The sequence below is a fragment of the Crocuta crocuta genome, unplaced genomic scaffold, assembly GCF_008692635.1.
Source record: "Crocuta crocuta isolate KB4526 unplaced genomic scaffold, BGI_CrCroc_1.0 scaffold140, whole genome shotgun sequence".
In the NCBI taxonomy this organism is placed as follows: Eukaryota; Metazoa; Chordata; class Mammalia; order Carnivora; family Hyaenidae; genus Crocuta; species Crocuta crocuta.
This window is the reverse complement of record NW_027527775.1, coordinates 2,639,168-2,664,051: the sequence shown is the minus strand read 5'-3', so window position 1 is coordinate 2,664,051 and position 24,884 is coordinate 2,639,168. Positions and strand designations below refer to the sequence as shown.

The window sequence follows — 24,884 nt, the reverse complement described above, 5'->3', positions numbered from 1 at the left end:
TCTTGAAGTCTAAAAAGAAGAGACTGGTATGTAAAACAAAATTATTTGTGTCAGTATCTCCTGGATATCTGCGTGGTTTTCTTTGGTTTTTAACCCATTTTAATCCTCTGAATCTGTTGTTTCTGTTTTTTAAATCCATTTCTTTTATTTTTCATAAGCAGCTATGCAGTAACAGCAAAAAACTGATCTGGGAATTTGCCCGTTGGCTGATGTTTTGGTTTTACATGACTGTAGATGATGTTGTTGTAGATCAGATTAATCATAACTATGGGTAGGATAGTGAAAATTTGATTTGGTTAAATAACAAAGAAACGATGTTAAATTTATGGAAGGAATTCTTTTTGAAATTTTTAAAATTTATTTTAATTTACTTTTGAGAGTACTCTGAGCTGTCAGCACAGAGCCTGCCTGACTCAGGGCTCAGATTCATGAGCTGTGAGATCATGACCTGAGCCAAGGTCATACATTTAAACAACTGAGCCACCCAGGTGCCTCTCTGGAGGAAATTCTTAAAATGTAACTGTGCATACACAATTATTGAATTACTAAGTAATACCACAAATAAAATGTTATACTAATTCCATAAAGCATATAAAGTTTCATGGGATGTTTTTTCTGTATTTTGAATCATTAATTCTAATTACCATTTTGTGAGGTCACATATATGTGTTAAATATTCTATATATTAACATAACCAGGGACATTTAAATGTTTCTTTAAAATTTGAACTTTCCCAAAGTAGCTGATACTCCAAATTGTTTTTAAAAGTTTTAAAAATAGTTTTTCCTGCTTTACATCTCAGACTTGCAATTTGTTCAGTGCACCTGATATTGAAGCATATTATCTAATCTCATATATTCTGAATGATATGTTCATTTCTTCTTTTTTTGAAGTATATTAATAAATTGTGGGCTTTTTATAAAACATTTATTAGTTCATCATACTTTGCAGATTGTTATGTACCTAGACCCATAGTAGCACTAATGTGTAAGTAAAATTCAGCCTTTTCAACCCTCCCTGTTATACAAGGAAAAAAATGCTCTGCTTCAGGGGGCCTGGGTGGCTCAGTCAGTGAAGCTTCTGACTCTCTATCTCGGCTCAGGTTATGATCTCACAGGTCATGAGTTTGAGCCCCGCAGGCTCCGCACTGACAGTGTGGAACCTGCTTGGGATCCTCTCTCTGCCCCTGCCTCGCTCGCTCTCTCAAAAATAAATAAACTTAAAAAAAAAAAAAATGCTGTGCTTCTGTGCACATGAAGTTGCAAAATGATTTTCCTACATCGCCATCCACCTCAGCTGGCACTCCTAAACTCCTCCTGGCCTCCGACAAATTGGAACTAGCAGTTCTGCCAGTGGCTTTGGGGCCCCAAACCGGCAGCAGCCACGCCACCTGGGAGCTCTTCAGAAATGTACGAATTTCAGACCTTCTCCTGGACCTGCTGAATCAGCATCTGTATTTTCTGGATTTTAACAAGATCCTCTGGCCTTGTATATGCATATTAGACCTTGACAAGCACGGATAAGAGGTCCGTATTCAAGAACACATCTGAGTTTTCCAGCATAGAAAACATTTAATTCTGAACAAGGAATGTTATTCAACAAGCATTGAATGAATTGGTCAGCTTTTTGTTTTTTATAGTTAATAGTTTCATGATTTCTGTTTCATTTCAAGGCATCAGCGCTGCAGGTGTATGGAAGAGGCTTCCCATAGGAAGGCACCACAGGCCTGTGGCTCCCACTTCTCCGTGGCTGGATATGCAGAATATGAATTGGTTAGTTCTCTCCAAGCCGTTGCTTAAAATATAACACATTTTTTAAAAATCCAGTATACAGATTGTTTCAACTAATACAGATTCCTGTTAAATATTAAAAGTAATTAGTTTATGAATCAAGGGCAAAAATATCCTCTATCATAAAAACTTGGAATAAATTCATGGGCTAGTTTTCACCCAAATATTTGGGTAGTATAGTGTATACACATAGAAAGCCCATTAACCATCTGATTTTCTGATACAGAAAATTGAGACTATTAAGGTATTGAAATTTAGAAGATTTCAAATTACAGTATAATGAGAGCTTTACTTAAAACCTGTTAGTTACCAATGACGGGATGTAGCCTGTCAGACTTGTTTCTTCTCTCTGCTGTGAATTCAGCCCCAGACAGAGTGAACTCTAAGGACTATGAATTCATTGCAAATTTTGAGTGGCCTATGCTTGAAGACTGCCATCATTTTTTGCCAGACTTTAATTCTAGTCTTTGTTCCCTGCTGGAAAATATAAGTGTGATCATTGACTGAAGACTGAGCTCGCTGATAAGCAACTAGCTTGCAAATTTGTTGTCACAACTAATACGTTTCTATTACATCCACGATATATTTTTCATCTCTTCCAATCTTCTTAAACTGGGACAAAATCTATAAAAACAATTATGATTAGTTTATGATGTTTTTTCACCAATATGGCTTTTTTGAAAATCTCAGGTTTTTTTGGGTTTTTTTTAGGTTATTTGTTCTACTGAACAGAGCAAAAGTATTGAATTTGTTTAGCATTCCCAATGGGCCAATAGATTAATCCTCCGTTGGTGTCTATATTATTTGTGTCCCCCCCTCATCAAAAGTATGACAGTTAAACTTTATAGTTCTTCAAATACTTAAGATTAAATTATGCAAATCATTAAAAAAAAATCCTCAGAAATTTAGTTCAACCTGAACTAAATGGCGCGCAGTTCGGAAATTGAGTTTAAGGTAAACTAACGTGGTGTGTGTGTTAATGCCAAAACGCTCGGCTTCAGTAAATATACTAGGAAGCTCTTGTGCCTTGTACGCACTATTTGAAAAGGTTCTATTCGTTTTTTGAGTGGAGTGTAAGTTTTGTAAATGTTAGAGATTAGAATAAGCTTAAACAGTTTTTGGTACTGCTTTTGAGAATTTAAAGCAGATTATCTTTTAAAACGTAACACAGTTAAGGAACCAGTATTTAATCAAAGAGAAAATGGCATTACACTTTTCAAAATCTGAATTAGACAAAAGTGCAACACTGAAGAGACCAGGAAACTGGAGGATAATGGAGTAAAAAGATCCTTGCAATTACTTCTTTCGAAAAATATAAAGTTTATATTTGAATGAGTTTATGAAAGGACCAGTGTCAGGCAAGTCCCTTTTATAGATCATTTGAGTGCAATTCTTTGAACAGTAGGGCGGCACTCTTTCAGATTTTTTTGGTTAAACCTAAAGACTTTGATCTGACAATCTGTTTCAGGAAATCTCAGAAGATATGATGCATTTTTACTTATTACTTTCAAAGCATTTTTGGTCATCATTTTTTACCACCTGAAGTGCCAGGTTGGAACCTATAGCTACTGCTACGAGCCTTAAGGGCAACAGCATCACGTGATGTAATAAGAACTACGTGCAGCCAGGTTTTGCAAAGCACAGTACTATAGCCATTCTCGTGGACAGAATTTTGTGAGGTGTTCCTTCTTGTCAAAATAGAAGCTAAGAAAAAAAGTGCGGTTTTTATTGCTTACCTTGCTAGACTACTATTAAAATCCCCCCCCCCTTTAGGTCTTTTGTGTAATTATTGCTATACATGAAGAGTCGATACACATTAGAATCAGTTGAAAAAAATTTTTACAAATAAATTTTTTTCCATTAAGTTGCAGTGGTTCCCTTTTTGTTTCCATACAGTGAACAATCTTTCAAGGTGTTTTTTTGTTTTTGTTTTTTTTTAATCTCGGTGGTCAGAATTTTTAGAGATGATGGCATATCTCTTTAGATATGCAGTGTAAAGTTTACCTGAGTGAAAAAAGCATCAGATAGGACTACATTTTTGTACATATTTATAAAATGTACCTTAAAAACATTTTAAGCATTTTGCTTTAAAAAACTTAATTGCTCAACTCAGACTTGAAGACATTTATACTTCAGCTGTCCTAATAGTCCACTTGTTAATTTTGATTTTTCCTGTTTTTAGAAATTCTGCCATATAGATAACATTTTTAAGATTTTTTTAAAAAATATTGTGCAAATACTTCATATACTTTAGTTAACTATTTGCCATTGTGCAGTGAAGAGGGTTTGTATTTTCAAAGATACACTATTGCATCTGTTAATGATGAGACATTCAAGGTAGTGCTTATCCATGAATTCCCTCCTGTTTTACCATAATAAAGTCTGGTTGATCACCATTATTAGCTGTCTATATGAAATTGCCTTTGCATTGACAATCGAAATTGCTTTCAAGATACACTTTTCCTAATGGTCTACCAGAGCTACTACAGACAAAACTGATCTACAATCTGGCCATAACAAAGGTCGTTTGAGAAGAGGTGGATGACACCACGAGATCATGATTTATTAGTAAAGTGATTCTGAGGACAATTAGACTGTAAAACACGAGTACGCTGCATTCATTTCAACAGCTAAGTATGGGAAATACGGCATGTTTGACAAAAACTACCGTCTCTAGAAAAATCAAAGGATTTATAAAACATGTTCTTGAAAAATGAAGTTATTAATCGTGTGATTCATGCTTCGAGAAAACAACCTGTGAAAAAATTGTTAGTCCATTCTATTAAAAAATAGCAGATTTTCCCTCTTTTGAAATACATATGTCCCCTGGTATAATGTTCAGTGTATTTCCATCCTCAAAAAGAGGATGTACATTCGAGGCTGTTTTACCGTAATACACGCCAGGTTACTAAGAGCTCATCCCTTAATTGTTCTCCCACCAACAAAAAGTTCAAATATGACCATCTGGGCAAAAGACAACCGCAGATCGCTTGCAGCTTCTTCACAAAAACAAAATTGGGGACAGTGCCCAGAGAGATCTTTGATGTTCTTGTTTGTAGCCAGCATTCGGTCTTTATCAGCTTACAGTTGGGGGGAAAATGTCTGTTAAGAGGATGTATCTTCTGAGTGGACTTATTTCTGAGTACTAGGGAAACCAAAGGAGGCCTTGTGAGAAGTGATTTTAAGCTCTGGCTTGCGCTGTGAAGGAGCTCCTCAGTACTCGGAAAGGACGGGACGCTTTTATGATTGATTAAAAACTATCATTTACATTGCATCTTCCAGGGAAGGTTCTCCAGTGTTAGGAGCTCTTCGGATCTGAATTTATTAATACTTAATAGTTCTTGTTTGACAGATAAAGGTGCTTCATTAAAATGAGAAAAAATGTTCCAAAGTAGAATTCTGTTGATGCTGAATTAAAATTGTTGTCACAGAGTTTCAGTTCTTCTGTTTTTTATTTAACTCTGAAAGCAAGGCTGTTGTCAGAGGTAGAGTTCATGTCTTTTTCCGTCAGTAAGGAGAGCTCCCTAAGGCCTAGTATTAAAAGCATCTCAAATGACTTAATCAAACATTTATTGTGAAAGGTGAATATTATTAAAATTAATTACACACTCATCTTAGTGTAACATGCAGTCATGGTCTTAAGTTCTTTAGGAGAGTCTGTACACATATGTATAGCTCAGCTATGATTTTCTTAGTTTACTCTCTTTTCACAGGGTCTTTGCACTGGTCTGAGACACGAGCTAACAATAAACAGCGTTTATTCTCGTTTAGAAAAAAAGGAAACAAAAGGTGCACGACGGAAGTGAAATGGGTACCTGCCACACCAGAACGCTATACCTTTTCACAAGGTCTTAAATTTGGCCAACTAACCGTTTTTCTGTTCCTTGCAGATTTTTACATATTTCGCACTTATTGTCACATCTTAGACTTCAGGTTGTACTAACTTAGTGGTTTCCCAACTTCCTTGAAAAGTCTCACCTATATTTCCAGACGACTAAAAGAAACCGATGCCTGAATGGCCACATCAAACTTAGCATTGATTTCTCAAATAAAGAATAATAGCTGGTAAAGTACTATAGAACATCTAACCTAAGAGCCAAAGAAAAATACCAAAATCATTTGTTGTTTTATAATTAACTGTTGATGTTGTGCCCAGTGTTCTCACTCTTCATCCAACTGTTTTTCACAAAAGGCTAAGTCTGTAAATTTTCACGAGACACATTTCTTTGGGCTACTGCATTCAAAAAGTAATAACTTTGTTTGGCTAACAAATGGGCCAGTCATAAACATACTGTGGTTATAGTCTCATTTCCATTTCTTACTTTTGTGAAGAAATCATGATGTGATGAGCTATTCCATTTTAGTTTCTAGTTCTGTTGCTTTCCCAGTAGTTGGGTATGTTGTGATGACTGCTTGGTGTGGTTTTGTCAGCATACGGTGTGTTTTTTAGTGCAGTTACTGTGTCATTGCATAATAAACAGTATTTGACCATATAACGTGGGAAAGTAATCCACTCTGTGCTTTCTAGGCACATCAAAGTTCAGTTTTCTTGTCTTGACATAATGGATATGAACGGGTAACAGAGGAAATCATAAAATGATGATGTACAGATAAACGAGGCACGTCGATCCGCACCACTGACGCTGCAGCTTACCACGAAGGGATGAGCAATGAGGAGACTGCGATAAGCAGTCTCTGTAGCAGCCCCTCAGACTCCCCCTGTAGCGCCAAGGTAGCCACAGACGGTGCCGGAACGATGAATGTGGCTGCATTCTGATAAAACTAGTTGTGGACACTAAAATGTGAACTTCATGTAATTTTCAAAGGTCAGTAAGTACAAATCCTTTGATTTTTTTTCCCCCCAACCATTTTAAAACTGTAAAAAACATTCTCCTCTATCTCACTAGCCATTAAAAGAAAAAAAAAGAAAAAGGCAGCAGGCTGGTTTGGGTCCGTAGGCCACGGTGTGCCGACCTGCTCCAGCAGAATTGAGAGTATGGGGAGTCTAGAATTAATGACGCACGAACATTACAAAACTATCAGCCAAATATCTTATATCCAAAAGCTAGATTTAGCAAAGATCTTACTGTTCCTCTTACAGAAGTTATAAAATATTACTACTTCTTAAGAGACAATAAGCAAAATTGATACAAACCATGAAATTCAGCAACTAACTATGTGGCTATTCAAAAGGGAACCTTTGTAATTCCTGTTTTTTTAAGGAGGTGAAGAGCAAAATAAGAAGAAACCAATCAGATTACCTGCTGTATTCTGTCAGCTTTAAAAAGAAGCCACAGTAAGTCATACCAAATGTACTTTGTTTTTCAGAAGAATAAATGCATTCTTGGAAAGGAGATAAAAATTAATTCCTAACATATCATTGAGGTATTCATAAAGAATAAGCCAACAGTGTTGCAATGCAGAAGGCTCAAGTAAAAGACTAATAATTAGCTACAGTTAAAGAAGTTACTGAGTTGTATTCAGTTGCTCATATTTAAAAAAAAAAACACAAATATTTTTAAAAATTACCAGTCATCAACATATATAAGAAAACATTTCCGAAGCCTTTATTTACAAAAGCTTTAAAAACAAATATCCTCTGTTTTGCAAATAACGTTTTGTTTAAAAAGGACCACCCAGTTACAGCATTGTAATATCATGAATAAAGAATGTACAAAGGAAACAAACTAATGTAGCTAACATTTGGAGATTCTCTAATATTACTGATTGAAATGTAGATAACACACATCCGTAACTTGTAGTCTATCATTTCAGGGCAGAGTTAATGATTACCAGAATGTCTTCCTACACATGCTCTGGTCTGGTCACATATTCTGCATGGCTAAATATTTCACAGTCTCTTTTGTCAATATATATATAAAATAGATTGCAAAGATATACACAAAAAAATAAACAAGCATTACACTCCTCAGGTAATTTTATTAGCTATATATAGTCATATATATATATATACACACACACACATATATATATGACTTTATATATAGAATATATTTTTGTATTTTGTTGTTTTGCACCAAATCTCTCCATTACTTATTTTAGTAACAACTATGAAAGCACAATTTTTTGTCTTCTAATTTAATCTGGTACAAAATATACCTAAAGATTTGCTATCTTTGGACTTTAAAGAAACTGGTTTGTGGAATCAACAAAGCAAGAGCGTCGTTAAGTATGGCTATAAAATTTTTTAAAAATTAGAAATAAGGGTAAACAGTGACAGAATAAAACGAAGCAGATCAAAGGGAAGTGTGCTATCATAACTGCAGCTTCAATATCTTGGGTACCAGTTTCCTGGCAGACACTAAATATCCAATCACAAGGGATTGTTCCTGAAGGGTGTAAAGCTGGTTTGAAAACTTCCTCAGTCAGAGCAGCCTACACATGCCAATGAGAAACTGACAGACACTAGATGTGCTTGGAAGATTAAACACTACGTACAGAAACAGCAGTTACTAAACTCCTTAGTAGTTTTTTGTCTTTTGTTTTTTGAAGTCTTGCTGAATCAACCGTTTGCACAATGCATGTGCTATTTCCATGGGTCAAAAACAAGTAAATACTGTGTAAGATTGGCAGATGGGTCATTTTTCCAGCTAAGAGCAAGAAAAGCCAAAATTTCTGATAAAACAGAGGACTTGAGTCAGAATCACTCTCTAAAGTGCAAAATTGATGGTCCACAATCTCAAATAGCTAAAAGTCCTGTAGAATGGAAGGGAGACATGAAACAAGGAAATAAATTATAGTCAGTGCTAGTTAATTTAGGAAGGGAGAAAAACAAACCAAGCCCAGGCAGGTAAAAGTTTATCAAAATATTCAGTATGATGCAGCCTTCCCCACTCTGTCATACATGCCTGCTAACAAGGATATTAAGGCCAAATTTAACCTGAATGCTTTTCTATTTATTAAGATCTGAGATAGGAATGGTCATACTAGTACTGAAAGGCAGAAAATAAAATGGGCTATGAAAGAAAAAAAATAGTATCTATTGCTCAAGGGATTCAACCAGAGATAAAACCTATATACAAGCTCGTGTGTAGCTCAAATAAAAATAAAAGGACTATTTCATGTCATGACTGCTTGTTGGCTTCCTCTTCATATGCATTCCCTGTGCCATTCTGTACATAGGATGAACCAGAACCAAGGCCATACAAATGACCACAATATTTGGCATCATCAATATGATCTTCAAAGAACATCTAAAAAGGAATTTTGGGGAAAAAAAAAAAAAGATAATTTTAACCAAAAGGTACCACTGGTAACTTATATTTCAGCAATGTAAGTACTGACTGTTCATTAACTAAAATGACAGCTCTTTTCTATGGTGATCCTTTTTAAGGCCACACATATTCAAATTCAATGAGTAAAACTAATGTTTCCAAGAAGTACAGAGCTCAAAAGAAACCAAAGAAAAAGATTACAAAAAAAAATGTATAAATGTGTCTTTCCTATTAACATTTAGACAAATTTTATGAGAATTTATAATCATGGGAAAATGGCAAGCATTTTTATTCCATAAATTTAACATTTAACAATGAAGATGAATGAATATGGCCAATGATGGGAGAAAAGGTCAGGCAAGGAGCCTCGAGTTTACATGCAAGGTTGAGTTGGCTGGAAACAATCAAACCCTAACCATGTCTGGACACTAAAATCTGAACATTCACATTAGGTAACTATTCGTAAAGAAGCCAAGAAAAATAAAGATAACACACTAGTAGCAGAGAATCCACCATTCATTGAATCACTAAGGTATTTCTAAAATGCAAAGCTGAAAATCCAAAAGGTTGTTTTTAATTCTCTAATGTAGCACTGGGAAGAAGTACAAAACAAAGTATTTACTTGTCACGAATAGACATTCCAAATCATTTCTGAATCAATACTTGGCAAACACCTATTACGTTTTCTATTATTAATACATTGCTACAAAAGTTGTAAATGTCAAGCTACTTCTTATTCTTCAGCGTCTAAGAGGATATACTCAAAAGAATTCTACGTTGTATTCTGCAAAAAGGAAAACTTTCTTTTCTTTGCATTTAATTTACACTGAGGTATACCTGCGTGTATCACTTCAATACATAAGCTAGGAGTAGACTTGGGTTCATTCATTTCTGTCTATTGCCACTTACAGGGCTCTGCTTGATACTATTTTTGATTCTACAACTACTTCAGATTCACTTAACCACTTGAGAATTCAGAAACTTTTGTTAAGACTCCGTCTACTAAAAGCACTACATAAGCACTACCCTATAAATCCTCAAAATGCTGAAAAACGGCATAAGCAAATGGTATTTTACCAGAGAAGACAATGCCGGGGAAACCTAATGAATAGACTCCTTGACTCAGCAGCAGCAGCACTGATGTGGTTATAGAAAGAATGCTGGCGTTCGCCCACTAGTATTGTGTGAGACCCTGGATAAAAGCTACTAGCCTCTAGCTTCAGTTTTTTCATCTAAGAAATAGTATGATTGGACCTTTAGGACTCCTAAAGTAGTTTAAATTGTTTCATTTTCCAGTTTATGAAGAACTCATTTTTTCATTTACTTCTGAACTACATTTCAAGAGGACTTATTTTTGAATATTTTCATTCAAGCATGGTGGACACAAATTCCAAAGTACCTCTAATTGTATCTTCATTTAATAACACTTACTGCCCAAAAACTTTTGCCATAAGATTTTTAATGTTCTCAACCTAACAACCAACTGAGAAAAAGGCACTGATGTCTTCATACTTCTCTCATTTTGAAAAAGGCCATTCCTGTGAGCAATGAATCAGATCCTGCTTGATGCTGTGGTCCTATCCGTTCCAGCTCTAACTGTTCAGCAACTTCCTGTAAACCACCCTAGAAGAAAGAAAACTTGTCTGTCAAAACAGAAACCATACAATACCCAAATTCACAAAGAACCTCACTTAGACATTAACCAAAAACATGAACGGACTTTAGCATGGAAAGCTGGACCTTATGAAGATTAGAAAAAAAGAGACTGAATTACAAATGAAAGTATTTGTGGAGTATGAGGGAAGTTTAGATTTAGTAGGCAATGAGATCCTAACTGGGAAAATTTATCTTCATCATATGCTTTAAGGCATGTAACTTTCCTAAAACTATGGGGGGAAAGATCCTATACAAGGGGACAGGTATACTGGGGACATTTATTAAGTACCTTCACAGTCAACCCATCCATCGATAGAAAACTGACCATCGGCAGGTCCTATAAAATTTTCTTAAGCTTCTTACCAATCTCTAAATAGTTTCATCTAAGTAATTTGTACAAAACAAAGCTATTATAACTAACCAAATCCTTGAAAATTCACTAAGTGCTTAATTATGGTTTTGTTAAAAAGAAGAGCATGCTGTTAAAAGCAGGGACAGAGGCCGTGCAAAGAAGTTTGACAATTGCCCTCACTTGCCCATTACAGTCCCTGCCTGTTAAAAGACTACAAATCCTTAGAAGGGTCTGCTAAGTATCTGCTTATAAAATACTGCCAGGCTTAAAAAAGAAAGGAGTGAAAGTAAGGAAGAGAAAAAAGAATAAAAGAGAAGAAATACAGAGGAATAGAGGGAAGCAGAATAATGGGGGGGGGGGGAGTGGCAGGGGACAAAGAAAAGAAAGATGAGGTCAAACAACAAAAGCAGCACAAATTCCTCTCTACTAACCCTCCTCTGCTTCACAGCTTGAAACAGTGCTGTGCACAGATAGCACTTGCTTCTGTGCTAAAAATAACATGAGGCTTAGGTATCATCAGCAGCTGCTCAGGACAGCAACAGAATAGGGTCATTCAGCACGGCTGACAGTGGGTCAAAAAGCACCTTTGTCATTAACCTAAATTGAACACAGCAGCTCACTTAGGGCATAAGAATCAGGTATACTCAGGGCATCAGAATTATCAGGTATACTCAGAAGTTTTCCAGTATCATACACAGAGTGAGCAATAATTTCATTTTGTTCCTGAAAAATGTCATTGTAGAGGTATGTCAGATTTTAAAAAGTATTTCCAAAGCCAGATTAAAACATTGGGGCCATGGATTCTCAGCATATAATACTTTCAAGGGGTGGACTGAGTTCCTACAGCAATAAGGCCAGCCTACTGCAAGTTCACTAGAGTCACTCTTCAAACTGCAGAATTCTGTTCCTCTTAGAGATGCAACAAACATGAAGTAATCCTTAAAAATTTCCCCATTTATATGCCATATTCTGTAAAAAAGCAAGCAAACTTCGGCCAGAATGCTACTTTTCTTCTGATTTTGAGTTCACTTGTCAAATGCAAGGTTTCCTTACTTCTTGTTTCCTTCTGGCTAAAAGTAAAACTCTGAAAGTTTTTACCATCTCCTAAAAGTCTAACTTTTTTTTGCACTTCTAAAAACCTGGTAAGAAAATGTGATCAACCTTCATGTAGGTTCTATGAAGCCACCACTTTACCGAAATGTGCTTTTAGTTGCAGCTTAAATACAAACACCTCTGAAAAAAAATAAGCCCTTCTACTCATTAGCAGTCTATGCCACCATGAGTGAGTTCATTCCCAAACTGAAGGAGCTTCTACTTGTACTTCTTAAAGTTCCTTTGGGAAGAAATTAATGTTCAGAAGTAGCAAATTATTACACACTCATTCAGCAGAGTCAGAATGCAAGCTACTGTCTAGACAGGACCTGCACATTACTAGCACTTACTACTAACCACATGACATCTTTTGAGCCAGGGGGGAAAAAAAGCCCTTTTAGCCATGTAAGTTAATCCTAGGAACATGATCCTGTGACTAGATGCAACAAAGTAATTCCCCTCCAAGCTGAAGGGAAAACTCTGCCACCTTACTGACCGCAGCACCTGCATGTTGACAGCCACCTTGGATTTATCTGGCCTGGATGGAGTATGGGCAGGCTGGACAGTGAGAACCTATGCTTCTGTGCATGAGAGCTCACTAGCCCTCACATTTTTGTGCAGGTTTATGATTTTCAATCTGTCAGTGACAAAAATCTGACTTTTGGTTTGAACTTTGTTGAAAACTTATTCTGCCAGTATATATGAAGCTCTGAAAAAGGATTTCCTATAAATTATTTATGCAAGAAATAGAATTAAATGACCAGATAATGTAACTGCATTTCAAAATCCAAAATATGGCTAAAAACATCCCAGGCTAGGATCTCATTTATCAGTCACTCAGTCTAAATAGTGTGTGCATTACACATAAAGCTACTTGAAACCTTACTTTGAGATTTTTGCAGCTCTTCATGAGGTACTTCACATCATATATGACAGGAAAAAATAACCGAAGGATCTCAAAGAAGTCAAGTTCTTCCTCAGGCAAGTTAGAGTTGGTCAGGATTTTGATTAAATAGCCAAAGTCATAACCACTACAAAAGGGTTAAATACAGAACAGAGGCACATAAATAACACAGAGATGAAAAAATTTTTTTCATGATACAAATCTTAAATGACTCTTAAGCATAGTCAAAAAAGGAATCAACCAAAAAGTTTTAAAAATGCACACGAGAATAGAGAAAACAGATACGTTTATAATGATAATGGGAAAATGCCATCACCTTCCCAACAAAGATGAACATGCCACTTTCATTCAAAGATACCAATATAAGACCTATACTAGCATCCCGAGCCTGCAGTCGCTAGGTTACAATTTGACGATCTCTGAAAGAAAAACTTTTAGAAGGGTATCAAACGACCCAGAAATGTCTCAAAAAATTAAGTAACTATGGAAATGGAAAAATAAAGATGAATGGAAACCTTAGGCTAAAAAGGTCAAAAGGTAGCAGAACTGGCAAAAATATTACAAATCTTCCCATATTTTATATAAAGAGGTCATATACTTTAAAATCCAAAGAGTAATTCCCTAATGAAATACCTTATTTCCTTAAGTGACTTCAATCATTCTTTTCCCTCAAAATTCTCTTCCTGTCTCATTATGACTCAAGATATAATAAGGGGAATGTTGTAGACGGAAAAAGTAAAAGTAGTAAACACTGAAAAGTGTTAGCCAGAGATTAAATACTAACTCCCACACTTTCAAATCAAGATTTCCTACTGCAATTGTTCAGCTTTTTCCACAGCCTTGTACCTCCCTACACTCCCGTGCCATCATTACACAGCCTTTTTTCCCCATCCACCTTTCCTTCAAGGACCTCTTACAGGATGCCTTCCCTGCAGAGTCTAGCTCCCCATGATTTCGTATGCAAACTGTTCTCTTGTATTACCCTTCGAAACAAATGTGTTTTCCACTAGTCTAGTAGGAATCACATTTTTAAAAATATCTTTAAAAAAACTTTTATTTCACATAGTTGGAACTCAGTAAATATTTGATGAGAGATGCTATTAATATATCTTTTGGGTATTTTTTAGAAATAAAATTTCTATTTAATGTTCAGAATTACTTCTAATTGTGAAAAGAAGTTTTACCATTGAAAACCATTAATGAATACTAACAGCAGAAACTTTTACATTTCTGGTAATTTCTTAAACTAGTCTTGATCTCCTAAAAATAGGCTAGAATATGAAGAAAACAGTTAATGACATTTAGAATAAAATCTTGACAAATACTAGAGTCTAACTTAGACTCCACACTCTAAGAAGACATGAACCCTTTCTGTTTTTGTTCATTTTAATATCCAGTGCCTAACACATAGTATTTGCTCAGAGTACTTTTTGAATCGAAGAATCGGTCATATACAGAAGATGATGCTTTCTAGTCATGACCAGGAAAGTCAAAAAAAGAGCTGAAAAAACATTCCTCAAATAACAGAGGCTTGGGTCTGGTCTCCTGTGGCAAAGGCTCAAATGAAGAAGAAAGAGAGGACAGGTAAGAATTGGTATGTTCAACACCCCCAACTCAAAAATTACTGCTTAGTACTAAAGCAGAGTTTACAATACTCCTTCACTATAATCATTCCACACAGATCCGAGCTGGAAATTCTAAAGCACACAGGAGACTCTGACTTTTTAAAAATATGTGTGAAATGGACCCGATGTAAGAATAATACAATGCTTTTTAAAGACATAGCAAAAGGTCAAAGAAAATCATTCCCAAGGCCACTTTTAGTCCCTGGGCTTCCAGTTTAATTTAGTTCACCTAGACAGGAAAACTCTTTGTCTTACCTGGAAGTCTGTTTGTACAAAATGAACTAATTCACTTCCTAAAAATTCTCTTCAACAATCCAGTTTTATAATAACAAAGAATTAAAAATGACCATTTATTGAGAATTTAATGTGTGCAAAGCTGTTTACTAGATGCTCAAAACATGTTATTATCGATCATTAAAACAAGTTATTTACCTAAGTGATATCTTACTGATCACTCTATTTGAAAAAGAAAAAAACCCTAAAATCCAGCACACCCACCCACCCCTAGCATTCTCTTTGCTTTTTTCCTCACAGCACTTATCAACATCTAACAAACCACAATATAAATTTTATCGTTAAAACCTGCCAACTCCCACCAGAATATAAACTTAATGAGAATAAGTTTAGTCTGTTTTAGTCACAGCTTAATCCCTAAAATCTTGTATCATTGTGCTTGGCACTGGTAGATATTAAATAATTTTTTAATGAATGGTTTCATTCTTTAATTTTTTTAATATTTATTTTTGAGATGAGAGAGACCGAGTGTGAGCAGGGGAAAGGATAGAAAGAGAGGGAGACACAGAATCCGAAGCTGTCAGCACAGAGCCCGACGCAGAGCTTGAACCCACAAGCCATGAGATCATGACTTGAGCCCAAGTCTGATGCTCACTGAGCCACCCAAGTGCCCCAGGAATGGTTTCATTCTAAGGCTCAGAAACATTAAATAACTCTTGGTAACACTGATTCCACAAGGCACTGATGGATTTAAACCAAGATCGACTTTTCCAGTCTCACTCTTTCCACTATGCAATACTGTCACTCCCATAGGCAAAAATGAATCACATATCTTTAAATTAAACCTTAAATAGACCGATATTAGCTTCTTAAAAGAGGAGACTGCTATGTGGCCTCCAATTCCTTGTAGAACTGAGCCTGAAACTGCGGAAACAGTGACCCACAGCAGGCATGAAGCAGCCAGGAAATGCAAATAAAAATGCCATTTTCAGTGCAATCTTTTTACCTATGAAATGACAACCATTTGACCCCTTCGCAGAGGACCACCCCTGATGTCATAAGAAGTTCCGCAAAGTACTGGGTCTCAATTCCTTCCTCCTCATGTTTTTTAAACTGGATGCCGGATGTTGTTAGTAGCTCTATAGAGTCCTGGGCATACATGTCCTCCCTGGCAGGAGAAAAAGAAAGACAACCTTCAAAAGTGCCGTTCTTCAAACAAATTAGTTTTGTCCCACTTATATCTAACTATAGGGCCAGAAAGAACAAAAGAGAAGACAGGCTTGGGTCCAATTATTCCAATGCTTCCCATATATGAAGGAAAATACAATTTAAATGTAAAGCTTATTATTTAGGAAAGTGTTCAGTAAAGCACCATTCAGAAACAGTCCAAGGGTGAGATTTTAATCTTTACTCTCAGCTCAATTTCATCAGCCTTTCACATGTTCAATAAATTTAACTGAGTTTGGGGAAAAAAAAAAAAAAGGTCTTCTACTCACCAGGGGCTACCACCCAAAATAAAAGACATGTTCTTTTCAGGGGCTTTCAGTCCCAGCAGCCTTTTTATTGCTGCCAGATGGAGCTGCAGCCACAGGGGGCCGACCTGTGTCCATCTCCATGCTCCCAGCAGCACCAGAAAGAAGACCAAGAGGAAAGTATCTGATGTGGCTAAAACTACAGTCCAACTTACAGAAAAATGAAATTCCTTCTCTCACTAATGATGAGCCATTCAAATGGCTCCAATAACCAGTAAAAGGTTTAAAATGAAAAGACTTTATGTAACAGCAATAATTTCTTCTTCTAACAATCTTTATCCTAGAAAACTACCTTCCAGAAATGAAGCCAGGAAACCTAAACATAAACCAATCCTTCAAGATTTTACTTAAGCCAAAAAGAAATCTCTAATTTCTTTTTATTTTATTTTTTTTAAACATTTTATTTATTTCTGAGAGAGAGAGACAGCGTGAGAAGGGGAGGGTCAGAGAAAGAGGGAGACAAAGAATCCAAAACGGGCTCCAGGCTCTAAGCTGGCTGTCAGCACAGAACCTGACGTGGGGCTCAAACCCACGAACGGTGAGATCATGACTCGAGCTGAAGTTGGCCACCCAACCGACTGAGCCACCCAGGCGCCCCAGAAATCTCTAATTTCTAAGCACAAACACACAGGTATCCAAAATGTTAAAGGATCAAAACAAAGGTATAGGTTTCAGAGAAAGTATATATGGAAAGTACTTTGTGCACTGCCCATTAAATTTTTATTTACTTTTTTAGTTGCAAGAATACTGGTTTCTACCACTTAGCAAAAGAAAATTCTATTAAAAGCTTTAACAAAACTAATTAAACCAAAAAAAACCCCCAAAAAACAAAAAACATTACATTTAGTGAAAAAGTATTCTTATGGTCTATTCTCTAGAAATCAGTTTGCTTTTAAATGTCTTCGAAAAATAACACAACAAAATGTGTATGGATGATAAGTGGTAACTACACTTACTGTGAGCACTGCACAATGTACAGAATTGTCGAATCATTACATTGTGCACTTGGAATTCGTGTATGTGAACTACATACCTTAACATAAACGTTTTTTAAAAAATAGCAAAACTAGCCATTGAAACATAAAAAAGAGGAGAACCGCAATCATCACTTTATGTCAAAATTCCTATCTGAATAAATCTAACACAAGTTTTTTCATTAAGCAACAGGCATTATTGGCCTTATTACACTAAAAATATGTACCTTGGGGAGACTTGGTGGCTCCATCAGTTAAGAATCAACCCAGGTCACAATCTCATGGTTCTAGGATGAGCCTGGAGTCGGGCTCTGTGCTGATAGTGCAAAGCCTGCTTGGGATCTTTTCTTTCTCCCTCTCTGACTCTCCCTGCACTCGCACCTGCGCTCACTTAATAAATAAATAAACTTTAAAAATAATTTTAAAAAAATTTATGTACCTTAAACAACTAACATCTCACTCATCAACCTCTGGTGCTTGCAAGGAGAGGCATGCTTTAGCAAACTGTAACCAACCAACATCATAACAGCTTCCTCCCCTAGGCTCACATTATTCTGGGCCATATGCTCACTTTTATTTTAGTACATGTTCTCTCAGTCAGAATGTAAGCTTCAAGAGGGCAATGGTTCTTGTCTATTTTGTCTAATATATATCACCACATCAAAAAATATGTGAAAGGGAAGAATGGAGTGTTGCACTACCCCAAACCTGCCCAATAACAGCAATCACCCAGAGTTTACCAAAAATGTGGATTTCCAGGTCCTATACCTACACCTACTGAATCACAATCTCCAGAAAAAAGATCTGGGGGGAAGTATCTCAGATGTGTGATGGTCAAATAAGTTTGGTTAACAAAAAAAAGTGTATAAATTATTTCTTTCTCTTTTTTTCTATATAATTCACATAACTCAATTCAGACCAAGTTAATGTACTGTCTTTTAAATTTCTTTGGATAAAAATTTGTAATTTGGGACCAATTTCATGTTTCATAATGCCCGATTCATCAGAAGAGAAAGCTGGGAGCTCCATACAGGTAGGCTAATAAATTCTCTTCTGGTAAAGAAAATTTCCTGCTGGTAAGGCAAACTTCGTAATTGTTACAACTTAATTCTCCAAATCAACAGACTGAACCTTTCCCGTGGTATCCATTCCAAGTTTTGAAATCATTCCCCACCCTCAAAGATCCTAGTAAACATAGAAAAATACTGAAATATGCAATTCTTAAAAAAGTAGTTAAAATGTTGTCTCGTTAGATTGCTGCAGGTGCAGGGTGGGCTTCCTGATTAGAGCAATCTGTTCAGAACAACAGTGAACAGTAATGTCACTGCTCCTAACACTGATCAACTACTCAAGTTTAAGATGGCAAAATACCTAGTTTTAATAGCTAAGCAGGAATTGAAGTTATGTACAAATCTCTAAAAATGGTTTTCCCAAAAAGCAGATACAAGGCTACTCATATCAAATATTCTAAAAACAGAAACTAACTAGGTATGTTAAATTCAATAAATATGTATCTTCTCACCATTTTTCTTTTTAAAGCAGGCTCCATGCTCAACATGGAGCTTGAATTCATGACTCCGAGATCAAGAGTCGCATCCACTACTGACTGAGGCCAGCCAGGTGCCCCTAATTTTAGACATACCTACAAGTATAAACTTTACCTACTACACAAATTCACGTTTTTAAACACAGCAGATTAAAGATTCTACAATTTGCCTTCCAACTTCAATCCATTCCTGGCTCAACATGTATTTTACATTTTAACACATACACGCTATGTAAGTTTACGCTAAAACTCACAAGCAAAGGCAAACTAGAATACAGATAGTCACAAATACGTAGATGGTTACTAAACTTCATGTTTAATGAACTCAAACCAAAAACACGTAAGATGCTCCAAAAATCAGAAAGATACTATGAGGAGCCCGCACGTCCATACCTGACAACTGCCTTTTAGGCTTCAAACGCCTGTGCACTATCTGTCAAACAAAACTAAAACCACCCTGTTCGATTCTGTCCTGTCTACTTACGGCTCTATTTGTCCTTGTCACTGCCATTTTCCTTAAATGAATTTTCAGGTTCTTTCTGTTACCACTGAACCCACAATCTCCTATAACCTCTACTACACTATTAAAATGATTCTCTCAAATACCAAGAATTACCACACCCATCAAATTGATGACTTCTTAGAAATTCGTTCCCATCTCCTTTGAGAGAGCTTTCTCTGCACAGTTCACCAATATTCCACTTCAGTTTTCATTCTACATATCAACTCCAAATTCAGTTTGGAGAGAATTTCTGTATACTGACCATTATCTAACAATTTTAACTCTCAGACTTTGGCAAATGGAAAGCAGACAGCAAAGTTACAGGAACACTAAGTTATAAAGACCACGACAAGCTTCCCTCAACACTGTATCCCTGGTACCCAGCACAGCTGCTGACACACTCTAGGCACTCAATAAAAAAACTCAATTTTCATCTTTCTTTAAAATACTCAAAATTTAATTCACGGTACTCTATTTCCACATGAGGCAGTCCCAGGTTTATCTTCCAATTAATCAGATCTACTTAAATAACGTTTCACTATATCCTCCTCCTTAAACTTCTTCTCTGATACTAACATTAGTATAAATGGTAGCAAACCTTGATAACAAGCAGCCCTTTCTGTATAAGAAAAAAAAATGTCCTTCAAAGATTGTAATAGCAAGGCAGTTGTTAATATAACAAGGATGTTTCTAGGAAAGGAAAATGTCAATTTTACCAAAATGAAGACAGAGATGGGTTACCTCCTACTCATGTATTTACATCACAATGATATCTTAGTTAAAAAACAATGTCCTAATGATCAGCTTGGGAAAAAGGTAACATGGAACAAATGAAATGGCTAAGAACTAATTTTAGAAACAATTATTTTCTGTAGTACTTATAAAAGATTATTACCAGTTTAAATAGACAGGAGTACTTTTTAACCCTTTGAAGGTTCTGGAATACCTTATGAAATCCAACCAAGTAAAACAAAAGAGTCAGGCTAAACATTATGTAATTAGAAGTCAGAATACACCACTGACCCTACTCTCTAGCCCTTTTAGATCTTCCACGCTATCACAGTATCGTACAGAGAACAGGAGGCCCTTACACTGGCACTACCATTAAAGGTCCCATGGCTTCTTTTACGATTTTTTAAACCAGATAGAAGACCATATTACACAAGTACAAGCTGTCAAATAGAAGGATATCACAGTACTGTAACTTAGTAAGGATGTATTAAATATTTCCCCACCTTACACTGATTATAAACAATCTGCCCTCACCCAAAAACACTCTAAACTTCCCTAAGCTATCAAGACTACTCTTACCAATGATACAGAAGTACCACAAGTAAGGAAACTAAGTTTTAACCTAAGTCTTGAGTTAGAATTCAGATTCTGGAAGAGAACTGCAGATTCTGAACGGTTTCTTAAAGAAATACCAAGTTCAAGGATCCCATTATCTCCCCTATACGTAAGCTATGAGGTTTCTTTGAGCTGATTTGGGACTGAAACTATTATATAACACTGACTTGAGAGCAAAATGCACCTAAGTTTCCGAGAAATGTCTCAGTACCCCTGACATGTAAACTGGAGTTTGACTGTAATAAAAATCTCTTCACAAGGATAACTACGACAACAAAGACTTCTATATTTGAAACTGCACACAAAGTCTGAAAGTAAAATTAATACAAGGTTATTTTTTCTATCAACAGGTATTTTCAATATCCAAGGTTTTCCAGATTTCAAAAAAAGTGATAGTCATACTTTTCGAATAACATCTCTAAAATTCAAAGTATTTGAATATGAAGTCATCTTTATCCTAATTTTTTTGTCCCTTGAGAAGAAATCTAATCTTTTGAATTTTAGACTTTAAATATTTATAGGATAACAGAGCCAAATTCAGTTAGCATTTCATTTACCATACTTGAGGGAAATCAATTTCTACAATTAAGCTAAAAAAGTCTGGGTTATATTTATTTCCCACTTACGTCAAATTAAATTTAAAATTAAACTGCCAAGTTGAAGTTCCTGGAGGGTATTCTCCTTGCTCATTCATAAATGTCAATCCTAGCTGAATTATCTTTAACAAGTCTACATTACATCGCAATAGTTGGTACTGATAGTCAGCATTGCTCCTGAATTCTCCAATAGGTCTTGCAACCACACCTGGAAATTCGGTGTCCTGTAAAATAGTTTTAAGATTCATTATTTACTAAGTGGTCAAAACCACAATCCACAGATTGTTAGAATAAATCATTTTTGGTACAAGTCAAAGAATCCTGTTTTAGAGAATATTCTGTACACTCATACTCAATTACAAATTACCTTTTAACTATGAAAAGCGTTACATTTTAAAACCATAAAACTCTACAAATTTAATAGCTTTTTCTTATTTTAAGTATCATCTCAGTAAAAAATTACTGTGTGTAACAAACGAATGATAAATGTAACCAAGTACTCTATTCCCAAGGAAGGGGGAAAAATCATACATTCATGTTTCTCAAGGGGTATGTAAAACTATTCCCAGATAATGCTAGCATTAAAATCAGTGAAGAACTGGTTATTAAGAATGGAAAATGCATCATACTTTCCAATTATTTCTCTTAGACAAGGTTTGTCTAAACATCAAAACTCTCATTTCTTGAGCTAAAATAAAATAGTACTTTCTATACTCTAGAGAAAGAAAATCCACTTATTTCTGTAGAAGGTCATCAGGTCTCTATTTTGTGGGATAAAAAAACTTCAATTCTAAGTATGGGTAAGTACACCTTAATTAAATAGGGAGTTGTCTATGTTCGCTCGAATATCTGTAGTTTACCAGTCAACCCACAGAAACACAGAAAAAATCTGAATATCAAATCCCTATGAAACTGTGAAGAAATTAAAACCTCTTTAAATTTAGTCCAACTCAACAGCCACTTTACTGGATGCTATGTGTTACGCTAGGTGCGTTGTGGGGGAGAGAGGATGACTCAGACAATAACCCCTTGCTTCGCAGAACTAACAATCTAAAAAACAGTACGATAACTAACAGACGTACAAGGTACAGTAAAGCAGCAAAATAAACTTTACACAGTCTAGGCAGACAGAATAATAAAGGCAAGAGCAGAGATGCTTAACAACATAGTGTGTTCACGCAACTCCAGTGAGGATTCAAACAACAATAACAAAAAACTGCACATAAATGTTTCACTGGGAGATTTTTTTTTTTTTATTTAGAAAGACACGCAGGAGCCCCCAAGCTTTTGGGTGCAGCGCTCATCTGGTTTTTATCAGTTAGGCCTAGTGCTGCTAGCAGCAGGCCTGGCACGCACAGCTGGGTCCTGCTGTTCTGCTGCCTATAAACAGTTTCACACCAACATCAGACAAGACCCCTCCATAATCATGACTGAACACAGACAAAAACATAAACATTGTCCAAACCACAAAACTGATCAGTCTTCTACCTTGGCTAATGTAAGTAACCGTTGCTTCTTTATAGCTTCAGTCTCACTCTAGTCTTCCCTCATTCTAGTTTGGATTTATTAAAATACCCTGTCACAGAATTACCTCAGCATCCCAAGAGCATCCAATTCAGAGCAAGGCCCTGCTTCCTTAATCCCTAACACCACCTGACACAAGCCCAAATCCTAAAAGTCTTTTCTAACACTCTTACTAAAATGTCCCATGGTTCTAGTGGTGTGTACTTTTCCTCACTACAATGAGTAATAAACCCAATCTGCCACAGTGCAGATGTGTTCCTGGTAATCTCTGCTTGGACAACATCGACACAATTTATTTTTGTAATTAAATAAATCCCTAAAAGAATCAACCAGATGGGCTGAATTCAAGACTTTTAAAAACCCTCTTCCCCTTTTATAAGAAACATTTTAAGGATTTGATCACAGGCATACCATAGCAACGTAATTGTATTTTCGGATAACTTGACGAATTTTCTTCATCTCTTCATCCAGGTTGCAAGCCCAAACTTCACAAATTCTTTGGCTATGATCTACAGTTGCTGCTGGCATAGTGAGGGCACAAGAAGTCTAGATGCCAAGCATCAAAATGTTATACTTGATGGACGATTTGTTTGTTTCATAAAATACTTTATCCTTTATTTTTGTACCTGTTAAAATAAAAACCAAAATAAAACCCAGAAATATCAGAAATCTGAATCATAGAATATTTGAGTTGATACAAACCTAAAAGATTATTTATTCAAAGTCCCTGACTCATATGAAAATCAGTTTGGGAAATGACTTGTCTAAAAGCACAAAACTAATCAGTAAGAAAAAAAGAAATGCAACATAGGTTTTCTGGTTCTAATGTCAACGTTAAGTAAAAACTATTTTTTTATGTGTACATACTCATCATTTTCAAAAACTTTCCATTAATTGAAGATTGCTTTGAATTCAACTCACTCCCTGGATAAAACTTTTTAAAACACATCCATCTCCAGACAAAAAATGAAAAATTAAATACTGATATACATGTGACGAGATCAGATGTTACTAGGAAAAAGGTAGTGTTTGCTTTTACTCATTAACAGAACATTTAAAATCTGATTTGATTACAAAATCTATTTTACTGTCATTTATTCAAGTCAGATTGGAAGGGACTTTTTAGTAAACCAACAACAACAACGAAAACAAAGAAAAGCTCTGTCTGAAAAATAACAACTGCAGAAACTATTTGAATGTCCATAACTGCAGGAAGGAGAAAGAGAGGAAGCAATACGGTGTATGCATTTCAAATGGTTTCTAATTTCCTAAAAACCACCAGCATTTTTTCCCCTGGTTACCAAACACACATCTCACGTTTCTGCTCCATAAACACCGTATCATGGTACACAATGCTAAGAGTACACACCAACGTTTTGATTCTTCGGCAGGAAAATTACCAATGCTCCTTAATTTATCACAGAAGTTTGAAAAAATCTTAACAACGGTAAGAAAGGGAATTCTGATCCCCTCCCCACCCCCAACACTTCAGTCACAAATGTAAGTAACCTCGAGTGCTCCAAGAACGGAAACCAAAGACCCAGGGACCACCCCCTCCCCATACTCCCCTCCCCCTCCGCTAAACACAAACACACACACACATCAGAAAGACCCTGTAGCTTAACGATGCTTTATCCACCTCTCTCTACAAATCCAGAAGCCCCGAGGAGGCACTAGAGGCCTTCTCATTACTGGATAGAATCTCCGTACTGAAGCCTCCCAAAGAAACGAGAGAACAGCACAGAGGCATTCAAGTCATAGATAACTCTCTTCCCTGGCACAGGGCCAGTGTGAAGGTGCTTGGTAACCATTTACTGGAGCCAGACTGACTCCAAAGAACTGCTGCGAGAAGAAATACGAGGAACTGAGGATCTAGGCCACCGCCCTCCACTCCCAATTTCCGTCCAAAAACGTCGAAGCCCCAGGTACAAAGCCTTTACGTCATCACCCCGCGCCACCTCTCTGACATACCCTC

At 36.2% G+C, this 24,884-nt stretch overlaps 2 protein-coding genes and 1 long non-coding RNA gene across 4 annotated transcripts in view; 2 read left to right on the top strand and 1 right to left on the bottom strand.

Annotated features, from left to right (window-relative positions):
* Positions 1-5,222, top strand: part of ZDHHC2 (zDHHC palmitoyltransferase 2) — a 68,412-nt gene extending 63,190 nt beyond the window's left edge. For both annotated transcript variants that reach the window (XM_077772604.1, XM_077772598.1), the window contains exon 13: positions 1,673-5,222. The gene's annotated coding sequence lies outside the window, so the exon portion shown is untranslated. The remainder of the gene's footprint in view (positions 1-1,672) is intronic.
* Positions 5,223-5,431: 209 nt separating this feature from the next.
* LOC144238743 (uncharacterized) lies at positions 5,432-23,459 on the top strand. Its single transcript, XR_013337197.1, has 4 exons — positions 5,432-6,616; positions 7,013-7,086; positions 14,427-14,613; positions 23,381-23,459. It is a non-coding gene; the product is annotated as an uncharacterized LOC144238743 (long non-coding RNA).
* On the bottom strand, positions 7,334-23,437 carry CNOT7 (CCR4-NOT transcription complex subunit 7). Its single transcript, XM_077772613.1, has 6 exons — positions 23,321-23,437; positions 21,416-21,609; positions 15,895-16,056; positions 13,012-13,156; positions 10,538-10,648; positions 7,334-9,004 (listed from the first exon to the last, which is right to left on the bottom strand). The coding sequence occupies exons 1-6, from the start codon at positions 23,435-23,437 to the stop codon at positions 8,876-8,878; spliced, it is 858 nt and encodes a 285-aa protein (XP_077628739.1). The 3' UTR covers positions 7,334-8,875.
* Positions 23,460-24,884: the final 1,425 nt, after the last annotated feature.

Excerpts from the sequence above, each read along its gene's own strand:
- CNOT7 (XM_077772613.1), bottom strand. The coding sequence starts at position 23,437 with ATGCCAGCAGCAACTGTAGATCATAGCCAAAGAATTTGTGAAGTTTGG. Across the intron at positions 16,057-21,415 it reads AATTTTAAATTTAATTTGAC|GGAGGACATGTATGCCCAGG; the intron begins GTAAGTGGGAAA and ends TTCTCCTGCCAG. Across the intron at positions 13,157-15,894 it reads AAATGGTTGTCATTTCATAG|TGGTTATGACTTTGGCTATT; the intron begins GTAAAAAGATTG and ends ACCCTTTTGTAG.